Genomic DNA, 24,936 nt, shown 5'->3' with positions numbered 1-24,936 from the left:
AATGTTCGGGTGCACACCCAACCCTATAAACAAGTTGGATGAGAAATGTACACTACCAGATCTAGAACCAAAAGAAGCCTAACATTGTGGCAAGTGATGTTGATCACACTCAAGTCACTTCACACTAGAAGGGGGAAAGCCCATTTTGGAAAACTGAGACCAATTTATAGGATAGTTTGCGCTTGTATCTCAAAAATGACATATGAGAGCAAAAGTGTGAAAGGAAAGGTTGAAAAAAGAGAAAAGTGTCAGAAAAAGAAAGGGAGATCAGAATGAGCAAAGGAGATAGAGAAGAACCAGAAATAAGGATGGCAGGGAAAGACCAAAGAAGTGGAAGATAGAGAGAAACATGAAGACTAGTGATGGATATGAGAGGAAGGATATAGAATGAACAGAAAGAGAAACAAAGAAGAGAGTCTAGATTTAGGACGAACAAGGATGGAAAAATGAGAGGGAGGGAGGTGATAAGAATGAGTGAAAGGCACGAGGGGAAGAGACATGAAGCAATAGGAAGGAGACCAGGTGAAAGAAGGACAGATGAGTGAGGATGGAGATAGGGAGCAAGTGCTTAATTTAAACCGGTGGTTTCCACCCCTCCCCCCTCCCCCCCCACGAGCCCTACTGCTGCTACCAGCCAGCAGCCTCAACTGCTTCTTTGTTTACAGAGCCCTAAAATGCGATAAAAAGCAGATATATAAAGTTACGATTTCTCATAACCCAGAAATGAAACAGCTATCTTCTTTTCATCAAGGCAAATTGCGCAGGCACATTCCACATTTAGCAACCCCATTCTTAAAAAAAAAACACCTGACCACCCTTTTCCGGTCTGCTTCTCTAAGAATGTGCGAACAAAACAGACAGTTGTGCAGCAGGCAGATAATTAACATTTAACACTAGAACGCTGAGCTACCACCTGTGGCTTGGTTAAAATGTAAACATGATTTCAGACTACTTCGCAGAAAGCTTTCTGAAGGTCGGATACCCCTATCGATCCCTAAACCCTTTACACCCCCTAAAAACCCCTTACCCTCACCCACCCATGAACCCTAAACGCCCCTTATAACCCCACCACATGGAAACCTTACTCGTCCCACCACCTGAACCCTTAAACCGCACCCTTTTTAATGGCATAAAGTTTCCTGCCCAACTATACTGCGCAATGTGGTATCAGGGAATATGGGATGTATACATTCACTCCACCCATCTATTTAGCACACATTGGAAGTTTCTATAATACCCAAGTGAGCATACTCTCAGTGGATCCTTAATGCTCCAAAACACTAGGTTTTTTGGTAAGCAAGGCGTTAAAACAAAGCTGTTTTCTGTTAGAATGTCGTTTTGGTGATGTGAAGTGTATGTGACTGGTATTTGTCTTTTGTATTTTTTGAAACTGGAATGAGTGTGAGTAAAGGGGATGGGGACAGTGCGTGTCTGGTTTTAGTGCTCTAAAATCAATGATTGACGAGAGCTGTTGAGAGGTGAGCATGAGAATTGTGGATGAACGGGTTTGTGTAGTGTTGGGTTGTGCAGAGTAATTATAAGTGTGAGAGGTGAGGGTAGGAAGGTCTGATCTTCTCTGGTGGTAAGGCTGGTTATGGTGTTAAATGAGGATTGTTGGTGAGTGGTAGTATGTGTGGAATGTCTTGGCGAGTGGGAAATTGTGTGTTGTAGATGAGGGAATAGGAAGGGTTCAGGTAGTATTCTGTATCAGATCACACTTTTCACCTGTTCAACTCTGCAGGTTAGCTCTCATTTAAACAACCTGAAATGCTATCGCACACTTTAGAATTCTTCTCTAAACACGCCAAAAACTAGTGCTAAGCAGGCTCAAACATAATTGAACACAGAAAAAACAAATGAAGCAGACGCACACTTAAACTAGGCTTGCGTTTAACTCTTTGGTCCTTTTGTCACTTTACTACAGTGTTGAAAGGAAGCTCGAATCGTGCGCGCGCATACAGCAAATTCATAGAATAGGATTGTACACCAAAAAAGCTACCTGCTTTTATCAACTTTGCTCTGGCCTTACTCTATGCGCTGCTCAGTGCGCAGAGGCATTGTAGGGGAACCAAAGGAAAATGGCTACCTTGGTTTCTCTTTCTGAAACTTAAGGGGCTGTGCATGCTGGGAGGGAAAGAGGTGTCAAGTGAGGTTATGATAAGCCATACATCTGTTTCAAGAAGGCGGCCGCTGAAATAACACTTTTCCACTATCTTTGATGCTTTAATACATTTCTGATTCTCAACTTTGCTCCCATGGGTTTCAAATTAGTATTCCAATATCCGCCTTAATGTTTTTTTACTTCGCTACAATCAATCGGGCATATCAGAAGCTTTTGGAGGACCCAGGTTACATAGGTTCTGCAGGGTCCCTCTCTGTTTTTACGGCAGCATACACACCTCGTTCAAAGTAAAAAATGTAATTGGGCACATTTTGAGGCAGCTGCAGCAGATGACACAACCTTACCATCTACTCGCCGCCGTTCCTCCTTGTCACAGGGCTACCACTCGTATGAAAAACGTATCGAGCGCCGGGAATGGACTGCGCATTTGACGAGCCCGGCAAAGGGAAGAAGCCGCGCGCGCACACCTAATGGTTCCTCGCCTTCCTCTGCGTACTGCGTCACTGATAGGTGCAGTACCGTCCTGCTCAAACAAAGAATAGAGCGCGTCTCCTTGTCGTTGCGCGACACACAAAAGCATGGCAGGCGACACAGTAGTGTGCCGCGACACAGAGTTTGGAAAGCTCTGCACTACATCCACGAACAGCAAGTGGTCCAATCCCAAGTCCTGCGCGCACCAATTATCATGACTCCATTTTCACAGAGAATCCACCTTGCTCCCTTGATGCAGTGTTACATGCCACAGCCTAGTTTCAAGAAACGTATGGTTTGCGCATACCACCTCAAGACTCGCTTCCCGGGTATGGCTTTCAATACAGGGAAGATGTAACTACAAACTAGCTGTGTGATTCACAAACTCCTGTTATTTTATGTGTATTTGTAAAGTGCACCATCACTCATGAGTGTATACTGGGGCTGAGTAGGTGTATGTCCCTAGCCCTGCCTATGCTACGTTGGTTAGTTAACAAAGTCATGGCATCAGCTTCTTGCCGAATTCAAGAAGAGAGGAGGAAACCATGATGCGGGGTGAGAGCCTTCCATGCTTTAGTAACGATGTAAGATGACACGTCCTCCATATCTGGTACTGTGTATGCGTGGGAGGTGTGTGAGTAGGGGTCATGCTAAGCAGATCTGTCCATTTGGTTGGTGTAATGCACCCCATGACCAGTCTTCTCTAAAAAGTTGTCTGTCAGTACCTCTCCTTATAGGTTTTTGTTTGGTTGAATTGATATATGTATACCAAACCTAAAAAGGGTGCATTTGAGATGATAAACATTTGTGTATTTTTAAAACTCATAAGCTGATATTTGGTCAAAAAAGATTGAATTTCCAAAATGTAGTCAAAGCTGAAAGTTGAGTGATAAATCATGTGGCAATGGGATGGGGAGACTTATTACTAATATTAGTACGTTGATGCCCGTTACGTTATGTAGTACCAATGTAAAGGCATTCCAAACTTATAAAGCCTTTTTAGGTCGAGCCTGGGCAGCACATGAACTGCTCTGTGAGGCATGCTGTATTCAGGTATGGACTTGAACCTCCACCCACTCTCCGCCCATATTATTCACTGGCTTGTGTTATTGTTCACAGTAAACTGTGTTTTTTAATTGGTCAGTAGGCTTAGTAGTCCCTTCATAGTACTGCCTTATCTCATTTTGTAACCTCCCCTGAGGACACCCCCTGTTACGTGTGTTGTTACTCTGTAGGCTTTAATTACAGCTTCCGAGCACTATTTTCCAAAATAGCTTTGTCCTGCCTGCACATGCTCTCTCCTAATGCTTTAAATAAAATCTTGATAGCATGGGCAATGAACGCATTTGCAATGCAATAGGTCTCGCATTCACTAGAGTTTAAGCTATTAACATTGTAAATGACAATGCCTTTTATTTATCTGTTTTAAAAACAACACATAAATAAAGGGCATTGTCATTAACAATGTCAATAACTCAAACTCTCGTAAATGCGAGACCTATTGCATTGCAAATGCTTGTTTTAGATTACTGCTGGCAACCCTCCTGATGTACTGATGGGATCAGTGCAGGTAATCTAGCATAGGGTGGCCACAAAGGTAATCTTGCCTGATGTGGTCACTATTACAACAGTAATACTGGTAGCTTAGGATGATTTTCATTGAACAAAAGTAGCTCTTTTTACAGAAAAAGTTCGAGGCCCCTAATTCAGGGGGCTCTTGCACACTTCAAAGCTAGGTTATGCTGCTCAAGAGGCACACAACTTCAAAAAAGAATATATGCGGCCGAAAATAAATAAATAAATAAATAAATCCAATTTCGTCTGTCGACTCCCCACCCCGCACCACTACGTTTACCTGCACGAGCCGCGACTGATTCGTTTTCCTTTTATAAATGGTTCATGCAAGGTTCAACAACTGAGGCAAAGAAACTACAATCCCCAGAATGCACTGATGTGTTTAAATGAAAGTCCAAGGCCATAAATATGATAGCTTGTTGACACCGAGGGCATGACTTTGAATCCCACAATGCAAAGCAAACATCCTTTGGCAAAGACAATAGGTCCAGCTTACATTTTGACTCCTGGCTAATCCAATACAGCAAGTGCAGTGAAAAAAAAAACATACTTACAATTGCTTTCTGTAGTCAATTCATCTATGTGATTTAGAATCTAAAGTGTGTGGATTCAGTGCAATATTTAGATGTAAAATAGTCCCCTGTGCACTGCACTGCAAGCACTTCATGGGAGGTGTAATGATACATGAAAAAGTCACAGTATGAGGTGAGAGCATTATGGAGCCAAACCCCACTGTAAGCATAGCTTGAAGAATTGCTAACATTAGGTATGTGCTAGCAATGCTATAAAGCCAGACACAAAATGGGTTTGGTGGAGCTATTCACATATAGATCTGGGAAAATTAAGTATTTTCACGAGGGGGATAAAGATGTACTAGAACCTGCAAAATTAACTGCTGCCTAATCTTGTTGTTTCCTAATATAACAAGGGAAAACAAACAGTTGGCTGAGGACCGTGGGGAATTATGCTTTAGAAGACAGGGGTCCTTAGCTTATCAAAATGTAAAAACGAGAATGAAATATAGGCCATGATAGGAAGCTATATTTGCCCTCTGTCCAGCCGGACAGGGTATTTATTAAACACGATGAATACACACTTGTTTAAATGGTTTTAGACACAGTCCTGTACCTTTCTCATGAAGGACACACGACACGTAAGGGAGAATAAGAAGAAAAATAGAAAAAAGATTTCACAGGCAAAGAAAGAGCAGTGCTGGCCACTTTTGATTCTTAAATTAAAGTGTATGCCAGACGGCACTAGGCACAACGAAAGTAAAACTCAATGGTTAGGTTGTGAAAGCACTATATCAGTCGACGTTTCTATCCTTTTGCTCTAATTATACAGGATCATCATCAGGACTAAAATTGACAACATTTGCCTGCCTGGAATTGTGGTACAACCGCCTGTTGTGGAGGAAGAAAGAAGAAAGAAAAGGAAAAAGATAGCCAGTGGCTAAATTAAAAGAAGATACTCCAACAAGTTAGACTGTCCAACTGCTTTGTACATTTATTCGGAATCAACTTAACGTGGTCTATTTCGTGTATGAAAACAAGGTGAGAGTACTGGGCTTTCATAACCGGGTGCGTTGGTGACTGGTGTCAATACATAGATTAAAAACCACATGAGACATTTAGAGGCAATATTTCGCAAATGCAAGACGTGGAGGTGGCCATAGTAATTTTTTATCCAGAGGCCAGCCCAACACCCCTCAACGAGGGCGAGTAAAGAAACCCCAGAGATGGCACAATCCCCCAGGAGAGAGGAAAACCAGGAACAATTTCTACCAATGGTAACTGAAAAATCAACAGAGGTGATACCTATCTTCAACCTCTCACAACATATTCTGTTAGATACAGAACTTGAATTACCGAAGAAAGGCCTGTCATTCGTGCCCACCATTCGCCCCAATTTTATGGAATTGCACATGGAAGTGTTAAGATTCTTTAGAACAATCCGCCTTAAAGCATTTTTCCAATTGCACCCCAGCCCCCTTTCTGATTCATACACTCCCTTTCGACCACCATCCACCTTCTCACCTTCATCTTCAATGGTGCCTCCCGAGATTATAGCATTTGAGAAACTTGTACTCAGAGATCTCACAACAATACAGAATATTAAACTCTTCATTCCATATAACATTTCATTTCAAGAGAAAAAAGCAATTGACACACTCAAAAATAACAGAAACGTAGTCATCAAAAGTGCAGATAAAGGTGGAGGGATTGTCATTCAAGAAACAGAAACATATAAGGCCGAAATCATGCGCCAGTTGAATAATCCTGACCATTACCAGAAACTCCCTGGGAATCCAACTAAACAGATTCAAGAGATCATTACTAAATTGACGTCTCAAGCCTGCTCCGAAGGCTACCTGAGCAAAAAAGAATATAACTTTCTTAACATCAAATCCCCGAGATTACCAGTTATATATACACTCCCAAAGATCCACAAAAATCTAAGAAATCCACCAGGAAGGCCCATTGTATCCGCATGTGGCTCTGTCTTGGAACCTCTGGGGGCCTACGTACACTTCTTCATTAAAGAGTTTGTTCCAACCACGGCATACTATGTGAGAGATAGCATGTGAATGATCAATCTGGAGGAACATCTCGAATTTGACCCCCTCAATGAGACACTATGCACGTTAGACGTGGAATCGTTATACACAAACATTCCACAAACAGCAGCACTACTAGTCATTCAGAAAATCCTAGACACCCGTTCACGCCCACACAGGGTACCCACTCTTTTCATCCTCCAATTACTTGAATTGTGTTTAACGAGGAATTTCTTTTTCTTCGACAACACATATTTCCAGCAGATCAAGGGGACATCCATGGGTGCTATTTTTGCCCCTAACCTGGCCGTATTGTTCATGGATCAAATAGAAATAGGTTCCATACTGACATCATCGAATCCCTTCTTCTCAGGCATAAAAATGTGGAGGAGATATTTAGATGCAAAAGTAAACTGTGGGAACACCTGCAGTTAAGGGAGTGCACAGCTATTGGACAACTGTCTCAAAACAAACTTGGTGTGTCCTGATTTAAACTATATTCACAAATGCTCAAAGGCAACAGGGTTCTGATCAAGTTATCAGGTTTAGTATCAACATGTTTCAACAAACAAATTATATACACATGATTTCAAGCATTATATGCATACCAATTATCAATAGATATTCAAAACGATATGATTTTGTTTGATAGTTCAAGAAAACATAGCGTTATACATAAACACATGAATGCTTAGCAATAATGTTCTTTTCAAAAATCCCAATGCATTTCGGGTTCATGAATGGAACCCTTCGTCAGGGGAAATCAATTCCATGGGTAAAGTTGTCTTCCCAAGTTGAATGGAATCCACTGTAATCTAAAACACAACAATGTGCAGTAAGTCTACTGCATCAAATGTAGGATTTGTACTCAAATTTGTGACTGAGGTGTGCATAATAAAAAAGAGGAAAAGAAAGTGTGCAATACTGTGTGATTGCCAGAAAACGAATCATATTAGTAAAAATCACCTCCGAAAGAATGTGTAGCATGAGGTGTAATAAGTGACAGCAGTACCATATCCAAAACAGTAAAGCGTAAACAGTAAAGTGTGATTATGGGCTTGCCTGATAAGTTACTTGTAGCTGCCGTGTTTCACAATCTTAAGAGTGCCGCGAGATACTGTGGGTCCTAGTTTTTCAAAGCGGTCTGTGAAATATGAACATTACCAGTATTTAAATCAAAATATAGAAAAAGGAGTTGAGTTAAGCGAGCCTAATTGCGTTGGAGGCTTACCAGAAAGCAGTGGGAGTTCTCGTCCGTCAATACTCGGGACGAGAGCTTCATGGAGTCTGAAAAAGAAACGGGGATGCACCGTTAGTAAACTGATGCGTGTGGGATGGAATAGCACAGGAAATATAATAGCGAAGTTTAACCTACCCGAAGTGTGGAATCGTGAAGTTTCTGTTTGCCGCCAGAGCTTCTGAACGCCGAGATCGCGTTGCGTACGAAAAATCCCATGATGCTTAGCGGTTTTAAAGGGGCAGTGTGGATATTCAAAATACCGCGATAAAGGGTTGTATGTAATAGAATCGTGATATATGGCTATACCAAAATGTAATGCTTACATATTGATAAGGTGTTGGAAGATATGTATGCCACGTGAATTGTGTTATGTACACTAGGAGCTAAGCGCAAGACTCAACAAAAATAAAAAAGTAAGAAATTTGTCGAGTGACCCATCTGTGCAAGCATATGTTAAATAAAGGTTATCTGAATGAAGGTTGGATGACAAAACCCTGAAAATGAGTGGATGAAGATATTGAAAAAGGCAAAGAATGGTGTGGCCTGCTGTGTCCCAGTGTACAGCCAAAGAAGAAGTATTGTTTTTGTTCCTAATTCTACTTTTGTGCTCTATAATGCGTGTCTTAATTTTCCTACTGGTTCTGCCTACATATACAAGGCCACAAGGGCATTTGATCGCGTAAATTACTTGTTCAGTATTCCAATTGGATGTGTGCTTCAATTTTATCCTATGACCCGTCTGTGGGTGCATGAAGTTATCGCACAGAATCACATTACTGCACTGGCCACAGTTGTGGCATTTCGTCATTCCCTTGAACGGTTTAGCAGGCTCTTCATGCTGAGATTTTAACATTTCACGTAAATTCTTCGATCTGTGGTGAGCAAACAATGAATTTACGTGAAATGTGATTCTGGGCGATACCTTCATGCACCCACAGACGGTTCATAGGATAAAATTGAAGCACACATCCAATTGGAATACTGAACAAGTAATTTACGCGATCAAATGCCCTTGTGGCCTTGTATATGTAGGCAGAACCAGTAGGAAAATTAAGACACGCATTATAGAGCACAAAAGTAGAATTGGGAACAAAAACACTACTTCTTCTTTGGCTGTACACTGGGACACAGCAGGCCACACCATACCTCAATTACGTCACACAATTCTTGAAAGCCTCAGAAATAACCCAGGTATTGACATTAACACTGCCCTTGCACGAAGGGAAACCTATTGGATAAAAACATTATGCACGCTGGCCCCGAATGGGCTCAGTGATCATTATGAAATGTTGTGCTTTTTGTAATAATACCACATGAGAGAAATTGACTCATTCTCTGAATTTGTAAAGGATTTGCACTCGCTTCCTTCCCTTTTTGTTTCACATTACCTTTATGGCCATCCCTATCATCTATTCTCTTATGGGCATTCTTTGCCTTTTTCAATATCTTCATCCACTCATTTTCAGGGTTTTGTCATCCAACCTTCATTCAGATAACCTTTATTTAACATATGCTTGCACAGATGGGTCACTCGACAAATTTCTTACTTTTTTATTTTTGTTGAGTCTTGCGCTTAGCTCCTAGTGTACATAACACAATTCACGTGGCATACATATCTTCCAACACCTTATCAATATGTAAGCATTACATTTTGGTATAGCCATATATCACGATTCTATTACATACAACCCTTTATCGCGGTATTTTGAATATCCACACTGCCCCTTTAAAACCGCTAAGCATCATGGGATTTTTCGTACACAACGCGATCACGGCATTCAGAAGTTCTGGCAGCAAACAGAAATTTCACGATTCCACACTTCGGGTAGGTTAAACTTCGCTATTATATTTCCTGTGCCATTCCATCCCACACGCATCAGTTTACTAACGGTGGGTCCCCGTTTCTTTTTCAGACTCCATGAAGCTCTCGTCCCGAGTATTGACGGACGAGAACTCCCACTGGTTTCTGGTAAGCCTCCAACACAATTAGGCTCGCTTAACTCAACTCCTTTCTCTATATTTTGATTTAAATACTGGTAATGTTCATATTTTACAGACCGCTTTGAAAAACTAGGACCCTCAGTATCTCGCTGCACTCTTAAGATTGTGAAACACAGCAGCTACAAGTAACTTATCAGGCAAGCCCATAATCACACTTTACTGTTTACGCTTTACTGTTTTGGATATGGTACTGCTGTCACTTATTACACCTCATGCTACACATTCTTTCGGAGGTGATTTTTACTAATACGATTCGTTTTCTGGCAATTACACAGTATTGCACACTTTCTTTTCCTCTTTTTTATTATGCACACCTCAGTCACAAATTTGAGTGCAAATCCTACAATTGATGCAGTAGACTTACTGCACATTGTTGTGTTTTAGATTACAGTGGATTCCATTCAACTTGGGAAGACAACTTTACCCATGGAATTGATTTCCCCTGACGAAGGGTTCCATTCATGAACCCGAAATGCATTGGGATTTTTGAAAAGAACATTATTGCTAAGCATTCATGTGTTTATGTATAACGCTATGTTTTTTTGAACTATCATACAAAATCATATCGTTTTGAAGATCTATTGATAATTGGTATGCATATAATGCTTGAAATCATGTGTATATAATTTTATTTTGAAACATGTCGATACTAAACCTGATAACTTGATCAGAACCCTGTTGCCTTTGAGCATTTGTGAATATAGTTTAAATCAGGACACACCAAGTTTGCTTTGAGACAGTTGTCCAATAGCTGTGCACTCCCTTAACTGCGGGTGTTCCCACAGTTTACTTTTGCATTCAATAGTAGGGGAATTTAGGGTCTTTTTCCATAGACAGGGAGCAGCACGCAATTTCTTTACATATCTCTAAACTTTTTTAAGAACTCTGCTTAACTTACAATAAGAACCCCTAACAGAGGTGTGCAACTGCACCACTCTTCATTGCATGGAGATATATAGATGCCATTTTTCTTATTTGGAACCAGACCAATGAAACACTGGCCAGTTTCTTACATTGGCTCAATAACAATTGCTGTGGGCTTACATTTACTCTAAGCCAGGACAAGGCTTCAATAGCGTTTCTGGACCTTACCATCTACCACTCAGAGGGTGAACTTCTGACCAGACCTTTCAGGAAACCCACAGAGCGGAATACGCTCCTCTATTACAAAAGTAACCATCCTAGGGCTTTAAGGGACTCCCTACCATATTCGCAGTTCCTCAGGATCAGACGAAATTGTTCCTGTAGAACTGACTATTTCAGAGAGGCTGTAGTTCTCTCTAACAAGTTAAAAGACCGAGGCTACCCGAGGAGAATAGTCAGACAGGCCCTGAAACAAGCGTGGTATTGTCCACGAGAGGTTTTACTGACGCCAAAGGTGAGAAATCAGAAAGACAGAATCACGTGCGTCACAACCTTCTCGCCCGTTTCTAATAAAATCAGAAGGTCAATCATAAAACACTGGCCAACGATTAATGCAGGCTCAATAAATATTGACAGACCCCTCTTCGCATTTCGCAAGAGCAAAAATTTAAAAGACCACCTTGTAAGAGCTGCATTACAAATAACACCACAGGGCACCACTCTTGACACAGCCTGGGGCTTACCACCACTCATAGGCCATGTAAAATGTGGATGTTGCAATGTATGTGAATACACAGTGGAGGGCAAGAAATTCACCCACAATGACACCACGTTTGAAAGATGTTCATTTTCAAATTGTAACTCTTCAAATGTAATATATGCCATCCTATGTCCATGTCCAAAAATATATGTGGGTCAGACCACACAAAAAGCTAAGACACGCATTTGCCAGCATAGGAGCCGTATAAGATGTAAAACAACCAATGATCCTCTGATGGACCATTTCGTGGAAGTTGGACACAACGAAAATGACATAAAATGGACGATATTGAAAGTGGTGAAGTTACCAGCCCGAGGAGGAAACATTGCCCAAATGCTGAACAAAGAGGAGCTAAAGACAATGATCCAATTTGATACAATAAGGAATGGCTTGAATCGAGCAGAAGATTGGACTACCTTAGTATAATTTGCACAATATGCTTCCAGGCTTGGAAGCATAGAAACCAAAGACCTTGTCTTAATTGTACTGTATCATGTGCACAATTGTAATCTAAGTTTCTTTTGGCAATTCGGAAATTTGTATATAATCTATAAATGTATTAAATGTCACAGAATGCACTCTCACTTATGTAAATGTAACCACTTGCACTGTACATGAGCTCCCAAATAATCTCGTGCTTAATTACTCCCCCTACTAGCCCGGTGAATCTCACACCCTAAGACTACTAGATTCGAGCAATATGACTCAATCCTCATTAAGGATTAGGCAAGACCCATTCCAATATGGCCGCCACAGTCTGGCCCCTTTCTATTTCTATGTCCAACTTCGCGTTGCCCCAGACAAAACAAACGCTCCACTGAGGTTCACTGCAACCGGAGCAATGGTCGGATAGGACATCGTTCTCCCAGAACACCAACGGCAAGGTAGTCATTGCACTACTAATGTAAGCGCCAGCATTCCTCGGGGTCGAAAGTACGCTTACGATATTCCCAAACGGAATTATTCGTGACCAGATCCCCTTGCCTCTTTCTGTTTTCAGACAAAGCATCGATATTCCATCGAATGCTAATGGTCTCAATGCAGTACCCATATTAACAAGGTAAAAGTCACCACCCACAGTTTATCGCGGAAGACATGGTCTTTTCCGAACGTAATTTTGATAGAAGCGTGTCCCTCTCTGTATTAGGCGCGTAAACCCGATCGGATCCTGCAGTTCCACACTGCTTTAACTTTGGACATCGTACCAAGGTAATTAGGGATACTTCCTTGGCAACAGTCACCGGTTGGCATGATCACAAGTTAAGTATGTATGCCTAATGGGTACCCCTCCTTCCCACAGGTAGAGTCCCTCACTCGTGCTGTCAGCCACATCTGAAGGGAGGCGCCTCAACCATTTCAGATAGGAAAAGCCCCAACCCGGGCAAGGTAATTAACATCTTCGAGGGTATAAGTATCACTTAGCGCCTTCCCTGCTCCAGGACACTGTATGAATGTACACAAATGTTTTGTCACTCGAGGGCCCCCGAAAATCAAAATTATTAGTAATAATGGAATTGCATAGACTTCTTTTATAGCGAAAATATTGCCTCTAAATGTCTCATGTGGTTTTTAATCTATGTATTGACACCAGTCACCAACACACCCGGTTATGAAAGCCCAGTACTCTCACCTTGTTTTCATACACGAAATAGACCACGTTAAGTTGGTTCCGAATAAATGTACAAAGCAGTTGGACAGTCTATCTTGTTAAAGTATCTTCTTTTAATTTAGCCACTGGCTATCTTTTTCCTTTTCTTTCTTCTTTCTTCCTCCACAACAGGCGGTTGTACCACAATTCCAGGCAGGCAAATGTTGTCAATTTTAGTCCTGATGATGATACTGTATAATTAGAGCAAAAGGATAGAAACGTCGACTGATATAGTGCTTTCACAACCTAACCATTGAGTTTTACTTTCGTTGTGCCTAGCGCTGTCTGGCATACACTTTAATTTAAGAATCAAAAGTGGCCAGCACTGCTCTTTCTTTGCCTGTGAAATCTTTTTTCTATTTTTCTTCTTATTCTCCCTTACGTGTCGTGTGTCCTTCATGAGAAAGGTACAGTACTGTGCCTAAAACCATTTAAACAAGTGTGTATTCATCGTGTTTAATAAATACCCTGTCCGGCTGGACAGAGGACAAATATAGCTTCCTATCATGGCCTATATTTCTTTCTCGTTTTTAAATTTTGATAAGCTAAGGCCCCTTGTCTTCTAAAGTCTAATCTTGTTGTGCCTTTATGTTTCGGTTATTTAGATGGTTATGTATGCTTTTTGACAAATTGTACTAAAGTTTTTTGTAAACAAACAAATAGGGATATGTAACCTCTTTCAGATGTGCCTTTGCTACAAGCTTCATAGCGTAAATTGAGAAACATTGCTTTTGCAATAAGAGGAATGCAAATGTATGTTGTAATATAAACAAAATATGCTCAAGCTATAACATAATGCCATGGTAATGCCGCAGTAAATTAAAAAAAACAAAAAAGGTTTTTGTGGAAAAATATTGTGTCAAGAATATCGAGGACATAAATATCATGAAGGTAAGTTTCTATGGGCGAGAAAAGTTTTACTATACTTAACTCCACATATACGTACCTTGATATATATATATATATATATATATATATATATATACATATACTCTCTTCTGCCCAAAATCCATAAAACACGCTCTCAGGACAAAACGAGGTAGTCACCAATTCCAAGCAGTGCTGTTTATTTCACAACGCGTTTCGCCGAAAAACGACTTGATCACGTGAAAGAATGCTGTGAAAACATTGGCTTATACCCTTGTGCATACATGGACATCAACAGAGGACTGACGTATTGCTGTAAGTTACTGCACACAATTTCAGTTTACATATACATCAATCTGTAGATGCAATATTACATGATGTCCCTTTATGTCATAAACACTCCTAATTCAAACAATGAATTATGTCTCTGTATTACACACATAAAATGTAAATCAAAATGTAAATCAAAGTCAAATCCAAACATTATTATAAATAAACTGTCACGAAATGATCGCTGTTCTCTGAATTTGAACAGTTCCACACCTATGTATGTATAGAATCAGCAATACTCAAGTCATCTAATCCAAACACGGAGCATGCCGTCTACTCCGAACACTGCTACGGAGCATGCCGTGACCCCTCCTTTTCTCACACTAGATGCGTGTGGAATGGCTTGTTAACTCACAATATCAATAACACTTGAGAGTCACTGTAAAAAACCACATTGCGGGTAGAGAGTAGACGGCATGTGCTGCACGAAAAGAAATGGAACAAGCCAGGGCTTTAAGTGGGACAGGTCCTGCCAGGTCTTCCACCGGGCAGTAATTAAAAACGGACTTTGAAACAGGTCCCTACCTGATCTTTTATTTCAACGGCTTCATTTTACAGGCAAAAACACCAATCAATTCCTCAACAATGAATGTGTAATATTGTAGGGTTTGGGGGACCAGGCCTTGGCTGATCGCTAGCGCAGGGGTGGAGGTGCGCAACGTACACCAGTCAGCCTCACACCCAATGCTAGTCGGAAGTGACGTGTCCAAGCACACGCCTTCCATTTATTGGCGTGGCCTGCGGATGAGGGGATGCGTGTGTGCGACAGCTAGAGTGCTAACAGCACTACATCCCTATCCAACTTTACAAACTTTGATTTTTTGTTCTCGCAAATGTTCCAGAATTGGGTGATCAGTCTATCATAGTCTCAATATAAAGCACTGTACTTGCGTGTCCCTTGTTGACGACTTCAGGGGCTCAGCTGACAGGCATAGTCCCTTAGCTTCTGGCTCGGGGGTGGATTGGGCCGTAGGTTGTATCGCGGGGGCTGGCTTCGACCATGTTCCCGGTACTGTGGGGTGCTCCTGGTGGGGGTTTGCGTCGTCGGTGATCCACTTTCTGGCTCCGGCATTACTTCTTGTGTCCCTGCTGGCGAGTTGTCCTCCTCCTCTTGCGTTAGGGCCCCGGGCGATGCCTCAGTGTTGTCCACCGCTTCCAGGTTGTTGGCCAGCCCAGAGGGTGTCACTTTGAACCACAAGGTGTTTCTCGACACTTCTTCCCCTTCCTTGCGCGCGGTCACCATAGTCCCTTTTGTGGTTGTCACAGTCCACGGTTCCGGTTCGTAGGGCGTCTGGAACTTCCCTCCAGGACGTCTGTTCCATATGACCACTTGGTCTCCCCGGCACAGCCGTCGTGGTGTTGCTCTTCGACACTGACTTGCTCGCTGATTGTTCTGTCGTCTCCGCTCCTGGGTTTCCTCTGTGTCATTCGGGGTCGATGCCATCCCCGGGGCAGTGGGAAGGAGGTCTCTGCGTTGTCCTTGGAACATGAGGGCCCACGGACTTCTCTGGGTGGTGCAATGAGGGGTCCCTCTATATTCCCGTAGGAAGTCATGCAGTCTCTGTTCTGGGTCTGCTTGCTCTACCATCGCTATCCGAAACATCTTATTTAGAGTTCGCATAAATCTTTCGGCCTCCCCATTTGCTTGCGGCCATTGGGGTGTTATGCGCCGGTGGGTGATGCCTCTGGCCTTCAGGAAGGTTGCGAACTCTGCTCCCTGGAATGGTGGTCCATTGTCGCTTTTTAGTTCTTCCGGGTATCCAAACATGGAGAATAATTTTTCTAATGCTGGCCCCACGTGTGTGAAGGCAGTGGAGTCGATTCTTTCAACGAACGGGTATTTCGAGTATGAATCAATGGCCACCAGTGTGTGTCCTTCTCCTGGAAAACTCCCGAAGTCCACACTTATTTTGGTCCACGGTGTGGTGCAGGCCGCCTCCGTGATGATCGGGGCCGGCCTCTCCGGATCACCCGTCAGTTGGCAAGATAGGCAGTTCTTCACATAGTCTTCCACCATAGTTTCCAGCTCAAGAAACCACACCTTCTCCCGCATGCGGGCCTTCATATTCGTTGTGCCTTGGTGGCCGCGGTGGGCGAGTTGCGTAGCTTGATGCCTAAGGCGTTGTGGTACTACTAGTCGTGTCCCCCTTAGTAGCACGCCATCGTCGGTGGCACTGAGTTCATGACGGACATGCCAGAACTTTGTGAGGGCCTCCTTGTCCGCTGCCATCCAGGTGTTGGGGGGGTGTAGGTAATTGGCCCAGGTCCCTTCCTGGATAGCTTGCAGCGATCTCATGTATGGGTTGTCATCAGCGGCCGCTTCCTTGATTTCACTGATGGTCATGCATCGGGGGCAGGATGTGAGTGCCACCCATCGGGCGTACTCTTCACAGTCGTCATCGGTGGATGTCGGCTCCTGAGGTAGTGGATGGCGTGATAGATAGATAGTCCGCCGGGTTCTTGGCTCCTGGCCGATACACCACCTCCATTCCATACGACTGCAGCTGGATCACCCATCTTTCAATGCGTGGTGGTGGATGCGGGGCTGTGCCCTTGAAGAGGTGTACTAGGGGTTGGTGATCTGTGACCATGACGAATGGGTGGCCCTGTAGGTAAAGGTGAAAATGGCTGCAGGCCCACTTGATCGCCAGGGCTTCCCGCTCAATTTGGGCATACCGGGTCTCGGTGGGGGTCAATGCCTTGCTAGCGAACGCTAGTGCTGTCCATTGTCCGGGCTCGTGCTCCTGGGTCAGGACTGCCCCCAGGCCTACCGGGCTGGCGTCGACAATGACCTCAGTGCGTTTCCCAGGATCAAAGTAGGACAGTGTGGCGTTTTCCAGGAGGGCATCCTTGATGCTCTGGAATGCTTCATTTTCCTTAGTGACCCACTGCCAAACGGCGTCCATTTTGGTGAGGGCTCGTAGGGGTTTGCTTTTTGTGGCTAGACCCGGTATGAATGGGCCACAGTATGTGGCCATCCCGAGAAAGCTTCTCACCTCCGTTGGTGACTTGGGCGCTGGAGCGTCTTTGATGGACTTGGACTTTCTCGGTCGACTTGAATTCCTTCCTGGTTAAATATGTAGCCAAAGAATTCAATAGATGACTGAAAGAATTGACATTTGTCTTTGTGGAGTGTTGCTCCATATGCACTTAGTCTCTTCACGACGTTCCGCAGGTGTTTGTAGTGGTCAGACGCGGTGGGCGAGTGTATTAGGATGTCATCGCTGACGTTGATGTCTCCTGGCAGCCCGGATAGGAGTTCCCTAATGGTGTTTTGGAACACCTCAGCTGCTGACGATATGCCGAAATTGAGGCGTTTGTAGCGCCTGAGGCCGAGGTGAGTGCTGAATGTCGTGATGAATCGGCTCTCCTCCGCAAGGGGTAGTTGATGGTATCCAGCGTTAAGATCCATTTTGGAGAACCATTTTGAGCCATTCACGTCGGCCACTATGTCGTCCATCGTGGGCGTCAGGTGTCTCTCTCTCCGGATGGCTGTGTTCGGTAGTCGCATATCAATGCACAACCGGATTTCGCCCGGCTGTTTAGGTTTTTCGACGATGACCAAGGGTGAAACCCATGGGGTAGGCCCCGCCACCTTTTCAATAACTCCAAGATTCTCCAGTTTCTCAAGTTCTTTCTCCACCAGGGGTCGGAGGTGAAAAGGTATCCGGCGGTGGCGTAGGGCTGTGGGGGAGATCGATTTGTCGATGTGGAGTTTGATGGGGTCACACTTGATGCACCCTAGTCCCTTGAATAGTTCAGGGAAACGCTCCAGCAACTCATCCACTTGGTGGGCTCGGATCCGGTTGGCGAAGGCTATCAATTTCAGATCCTCCGCCGTATGACTACTCAGTAAGGTGTCAGCCTCCCGGTTGATGATGTGGATTGTTGCCGTTACTTCCTCCTCATCTGCTCGGATGGGTATCACGATCTTCCCCTTGAGAGGTAGGGGTGTATCCGCGCCATAGGCGAAGATTCTCGTTTTAGATGGTAAGACCTCGGGCGGGGACACAGCTTGTTGAATTGTTGTAGTCCCATCACATTGACAGTGGCCCCCGTATCAATGATCGCCTTCACTTCGCTTTGTCCCATTTGTACCACGCAGGTTGGCTGTGGTCTTCTCGGCTGCTTGAGTTCCCGGGCGAAGGAGATGACGAACGCCTCTTCGTCTTCCGAGTCCGAATCATCATCATAGACCGTGGGCAGGTGCTTCTCTGACTTCTCCGGGGCCGGATCAGCTAGTGACAATTGGCGGACTGCTTTAGTGGGTGTCCATGATTTCTTAGGGTTTCTCATCTGGTTCTTCCTGCGGCAGACTGATGCGAAGTGGTTTGGGATCCCACAGTTCCCACAGGTCTGTCCCTGGGCCGGGCAGTCCTTGGCCGCGTGTGGTTCATGGCCACAGTATCCACAGCGGGCCTGAGGTGACTTCTTTCGATATCCTTTCTTTGCCTGACCACGTGCCCGAGGCCGCACGGCGTCCGCGCGTTCTATCTTGATGTTTTCCGCCTTAATCGGGGTTTTATGCAGGGCCTGTTCCATGGCCGTCGCTCTGACGTCCGAGAGCTCGTGGGATCTGGCCAAGATAAGGATGTCTTCCAAAGAGATTGCGGGCTTACGGAGAATCTGGCCTCTCAATTTCTTGTCCCGGCATCCCTGGATCAGCTGCCTCCTTATGGCTCTGGGCTGATCCTCGTCGGTGGAACTGGCCAGCTCCCTGACGCACGTGTGGAATTGATCCATAGTCTCTCCGTCTCGTTGACGTGCCTGTCCCAACTTGAATACCTCGAAGTCCATGTTCAACTGGGGGTCAAAATGTCCGTTGAGAGAGGTAACCGCGGCAGCATAGCTGGCCGCCGCACCCGCGTTAGGGAGGTGTTTGAAAAGTCTGAAGATCTCATCCCCTGCGTAGTGGAGTAGTAAGGATCTTTTTACTGCGTCATCCGTCTCTCGTGTGACTACAAAGTAGTTCTCTAGTCTTTCTAGCCAAATCTTCCAGCGGGGTGAGGCCGTGAACGGGTCGATTGCTTCGCTGAATGGTGGCAGGACCCCGCCTGCGGCGTGCTGGAAGGGGATATTAATGACAGGCGCCGCCGCATCTCCATCCCCCATGGCGCAGACTCCCAACTAGGGCGGTGATAGCTTCTGGTCTAGTCAGTCCCCTCAGGAATTCGCAGCAGCACGTGTACCTGTGCAAAGATCCGCACCATCCGCTCTCCCCGTGTCGCGGCTTCCTCCTGCGCCACGTGAGCCGTGTCTGGCCAGCCTCGGGATGGTCAGGACTTCTCCAGACGAGTCTCCAGGTTTCCAGAGTGTTGGCAGTTGTCCCTCCAGGCGTCAGCACACACTCCCGGGACGCAGCAAACCAAAAACGTGGAGCACGCGAGATGCGTGAGGGTTCGTAGGGCGTTTTCCCGCTTCCCACGCGAAATGCGTGAGGTTTGGAAGGGCGCCGGTGCCGCGGACCACGCGAGATGCGTGAGGTTTGGCAAGGCGTCGCAAAACTCCAGACCGGGACACCGCAGGAACCAGCAGACGGCTTGCACCCTCACCGGAGAGCAGCCAGAGGGTGGATGTCGCATCCCAGCAGGCAGGCAGGGCAGTGGCAGGGAGGAGTGCTCCGGCAGCAGCAGGCTCACTGGTAGGAGCCAGGATATGCACGGTCGGCGCCGCGGAAGAGGAGCGGACCGCTCCGTTGGGTGCTGGTGCACAGGCGAGGGTTGGGCCCCCTCCGCTCGTCGCCAGTGTAATATTGTAGGGTTTGGGGGACCAGGCCTTGGCTGATCGCTAGCGCAGGGGTGGAGGCGCGCAACGTACACCAGTCAGCCTCACACCCAATGCTAGTCGGAAGTGACGTGTCCGAGCACACGCCTTCCATTTATTGATTCCCCGCAGGCCACGCCTGGCCTGCGGATGAGGTGATGCGTGCGTGCGACAGCTAGAGTGCTAACAGCACTACATCAACACTTAAAGTAATCAACATCAAAGACACAGTCCATGTTTACATTTTACATGTTTTACTGCATCTTGCATTTCTAACAGTTATAGGGTTTTTTCAAAATCTGTGTGTTCTGTAGTATTTTTCCATGAAACATGGCCCTATTTTTGTAGTGCACACTGTGAACTGAGTCACCTTCGGACGTCAGGTTGAGTTCAGGTTGTGTGCGCATGATGGGGAATAACTGAGAGCTCTGGAATCGAGGTTGCAGGAAGAGCAAGATTCTCACATTATCAGTCAGTAGGTCAAAAAGTATTCAGACTTCATGCAATCATTGCCTCTCTGAAGCTCACACAGACGGATGCAGCGTACGAAGTGCATGAAACAAAAATTGGGAACTGTGATGCTGTGCACAATGGGGGCAGGGTCAAAGACATGGCTAAAAAACAAAATATTCAGTAACTTTTTTCGGTCTTTCACCTTCAGGTAACTACATATAAAATAAGCCCAGCTTAAACTAAAAATAAATGCAATTATTACAACATGACGTAAAAGTGTTAGTTAGAGCAAAATAGAACAGTATTCTTTGTTGATGTCTTTGGTTCTTTAATACAAGTTGTATAGCGCAGCTCTAAAGAAAACACTTTTACGTCATGCTGTAATAATATATGTGTGCACGGGAGATTGGTAAATGAATATGTTGTAGGTTCTTTCTGCACAGATTAAGGGGTTAGAAAGGTTTCCCCTTCCCAGTTACCAACATACCTCACTTTTTTCAATCATAGACACCGACGTTGATAAGCTGAGCGCCATTCTTCCTACAAACTAAAACCTTGCTCTGATAGCATAAAAATAAATGCAAGTTAAGTTAATCAGTGCAAAATGCACTTTTGTACATTATGAATCCTCTATTAGTTAATGTGCAGCAGAGTTCTTCGTCTGTACACAGAGAGCCACAGAATTGAATCCTGGTTGGCGCAGTGGAGAATAGTGACATGTGTATGTTTAGTGCTACGAGCCCCCATCTGTGATAGAAAGCATTATGAATGTGCTGGTCATTTTTAGGTCTCGGCCACGCAGCACGCATGCGCTACTCAGGAGACCTTTAGCCATCATACAGCTCTTTTTCCAAGCACATACTCGTGCTTGTGGGGGCATACAGCTTGCGGGAGTGCGCAGCGCCGCGACACAAGCACGAGTGTGTGCTTTGAAAAAGAGAAAACAGCTGCTGCTTAGCGCACGCGCGAGCACTCGCTCCACCCCTCCCACTTGTTTGAAACATGTCGCCAGCCTACTTGTCAGTAATTAATCAATCGATGTCTCATCTGCCAGAACCAGGGCCTGTTGTCCCTTTTAAATCTCACAGTTGTGTTGCCTTTCAACAACAGCACGTTCGGATCCTTCCCCGATCAATTCCAGCAGCAGTTCCTCTGTCTATACAGATCATCTCCAGATAATTCTGCAAGTCGTCTGTCTTCAATACCTAGCATCTATATAATTTTTGGTTGTCTGGGTGTTTTACTTGTTTTATTCGTAACACACCACAGCCCTGATGTTTAAGCAGCGCAGTCCTGTTTTATTTCATGCAGGAGATTCCCTCCTATATCCTCATTGTTTCCTTAGAGCGACTTGACTTTCTTATTTCCATCGTAGTACCTTCCCTTTCGGTCCATCAGGTTTCTACAGTTTGTCAAATTGAGCATCACTGAGATCGTTTGTCTATTCGTTATAATATCTCCATCACAGATGTTGTCTGTGGGGAATGCTCCTGTAACGGTCAACAAGGGGAGAAGTCTCTCACTCATTCTTTCTCTTTGTTGTCCTGCAGTCCTTCTGTTCAGGTAATGTATATTGCATGCCAGTTACAGACACTTTTAGAGCTTACAGCAGACTACGGTTTGCATCCTTCCTGATATACAAGATGGAACTCGCATTTAGAATTAACAGTGTTCTATTTAGATTTGGAAACTGCCAGTGGAAATAGCCTCTTCTGCCAGGAAGACTGGCCCAGGTAACAATTATTAAGACACCCTCGAAAAAAACCAGCTCTGGTATCTCCAGAGTGGTACAAACAGCAGAGATGTTTACTTACCTGTAATCCTCCGTAATCCATAGATTACTACCCCCTACCCTGCCCTTTCCTCTCCCCACGTCACCGTCCGGCAGGTACTCCCACCACCGACCGCTACTGAGCACAGGTGACTCCCTGCCCTACACATCAGCTGAATTAACCTGTCTGGGACGGTTGCCTTTCCACAAAAAGTAGGAGAACTGTTTTTCTTAAATTAAAAAAGTATGGGCATGTTGTGCCCCTCAGATCCTGCCCACTTCGACCACTGGATAGATGTTCATATATGTGCCAACTGTAATTACTATTTTTTGTGAGAGTGTGTGAAGGAGGCATACAGCTCTTGAAATATTTACCAAGACAAAGAAAATGCTGCATTACTCATTTATAAAATACAGATAAAAAGCACTGGCAAAGCCAATGTCTGGTTTGTTTTAGGCACATGATCTTTGTTTTGTGATGTGTGGATGCAATAACAAAAAACTCACACCAAGGCCTCCAAAGTACTGGGCAGGGAACAATGTGCAAAAACACATACGCCTCTTGGAGAGGACTCTTCGGTCATGTCACTTTTAGAGACGACTGACGACCTCGTCTTATTTCTCCTACTTAAAGCACTGAAGCATGGAAATCTTGTTCAAAGGCTTTAAGAAATGTATTTAATTATATAGGCTCTTAGACATACTTCTTTGGCCGCTCTCCTTTTTAAGATCCCACCTTCTTTATCCCATTTAAAGTACTTGCAGCGAGACTGCAATCCCCACTCATATAGTGGGGCAAGTAAATCTACAGGGGGCAGAATCCAAAGTGACCAGATCTGAAAAACCAGAACTAACCAGCCATTTGAGACCCTAAACCATTTGCGTGGGATTTTACACCGTATATACGAACATTAACAGGCGAATCAAATGGCACCACACACTTCGTGCCCGGAGCTGGTCTTTAGTTCCATAAAACTGTGCATTTTGGGAGTTGTAGTACGCTCATCGCACGTGAACCGCTAGAATAAAAGACACACGTCTGACAACGTCACTGTGTCAAAGTAAATGTATTTATTGATGAACTGCATTTGTCTGTACATTGCCCTAAGGCTTTAAAGCACTTTACTAAAGTCCCAAAAAGTTATGCTTGTACAAGGAGGCCTACGGTAGCTTTACCTCGCAATAAAGCACTGCCAGAGAAAATCTGTCGAGTGTGGTGCCCAATGGGGCTGAGTCTTAAAAAGAAAATCAAAAGACACAGATCAAATACCTTGCGTGTGAAATGCATGTCAGGATCGGTCTCGAAAGCATCTGGCCGCCCGGTACCAGCAGCCCGGCATGTGTAAGCTTCTCCACAGCCCTTGTTTACAGCAACGACGACAAAGAGAGAGAGAAATTGAGAACGCCAAGCAGGTGGGCAAACTTCCGTAATGGCCAAGGATAGTTTCATTTTCATTTCCATACTACCTGAGGTTGCAAAATGAGCTACAGCGACATCTCATTCCAAAACGCCAGCACACTCAAGCGGTACATGGGGGAACTGCAGGTACAAAACTGCTGGAGAGGACACAAGGGCATGAATGAATTTAATCCAACAGCCAGACTACAACCACCTTGTTGGGGATTTTTCGTATCCAAGGCAACCACCGAGCACGATTTAACTGGGGATGTGACCACTAAAATCTCATTTGTCACCTGGGCCAACTTCAAAGTTTCAAAATAACCTCTTAATTACAAATAGTTATATTTTTGCAGAGCACAAGTCCTAAAAATAGAAGCGGGGATACTAACCAAGTTAGGCAGTATGCTAGTGACATCATGGCCCATGACATCACATCATTTGGCATCGCGCATAGCATCACAACCCATGACCTCACAGGTTGTGACATCACAAGAAGTGACTTCAGCTCTTAAGACCTCACCCATGTTTTTAGCAGGGCTATCATCAGTACATTTGAGCGCATTAAAATATTTAACAAATTAGATTTTGCGTTGGAGTTGTGCCCAAAAAGTGCAGCAACCATGATGGAAAATCTGGACCTCAACGTATTCATTTATTTTTTAAAACCCTGCCACAAAGAAATTGGCACACAGGAGGAACATTGCAGTATATCTGTTCTGCTTAATTGGTTGCAAAGTCTGCATTTGTAAATATATTATGGGGTTAAGGCACCTGCTCCATAAATCGTTGGTAGGTCTCAGAGAATCATAATAATGGTAAGATAACTCTGGATGTCTGGAGGTAAATGCACTTTCTGGAAAGATCTGTGTTGTGTCTAGTCACAATTTTGAATCAAAGTAGCATAGCGGTATCTCCTGCAAAGCACATCATGTGACACGCAGATGCCAGATTTTTATTTTATTTAGATAGGTAAGGTGGGTTGCTTTCCTTTAACACAGAGATCCTATTGTTACTTTCAGTTCATAAATTGTAATCCTTCTTATATAGCACAGTGTGCTATGAAGGACATATACCTCTACACCTGGTAACCCTCACAGTCTTATGTAACACAT

At 44.4% G+C, this 24,936-nt stretch overlaps 1 protein-coding gene across 1 annotated transcript in view; it reads right to left on the bottom strand.

The window, feature by feature from the left end:
* LOC147672092 (D-amino-acid oxidase-like) overlaps positions 1-23,826 on the bottom strand; it is a gene marked incomplete at its 3' end in the record, with an annotated part of 29,878 nt that extends 6,052 nt beyond the window's left edge. The window contains exon 1 of the mRNA XM_086948041.1: positions 23,693-23,826. Coding sequence (XP_086804167.1) covers positions 23,693-23,733 — 41 coding nt within the window. The remainder of the gene's footprint in view (positions 1-23,692) is intronic.
* Positions 23,827-24,936: the final 1,110 nt, after the last annotated feature.

This window comes from Lissotriton vulgaris, unplaced genomic scaffold (genome assembly GCF_964263255.1).
Source record: "Lissotriton vulgaris unplaced genomic scaffold, aLisVul1.2 SCAFFOLD_468, whole genome shotgun sequence".
Lineage (NCBI taxonomy): Eukaryota > Metazoa > Chordata > Amphibia > Caudata > Salamandridae > Lissotriton > Lissotriton vulgaris.
The sequence above is the reverse complement of the archived record's forward strand: the minus strand, read 5'-3'. Positions and strand labels throughout refer to the sequence as shown.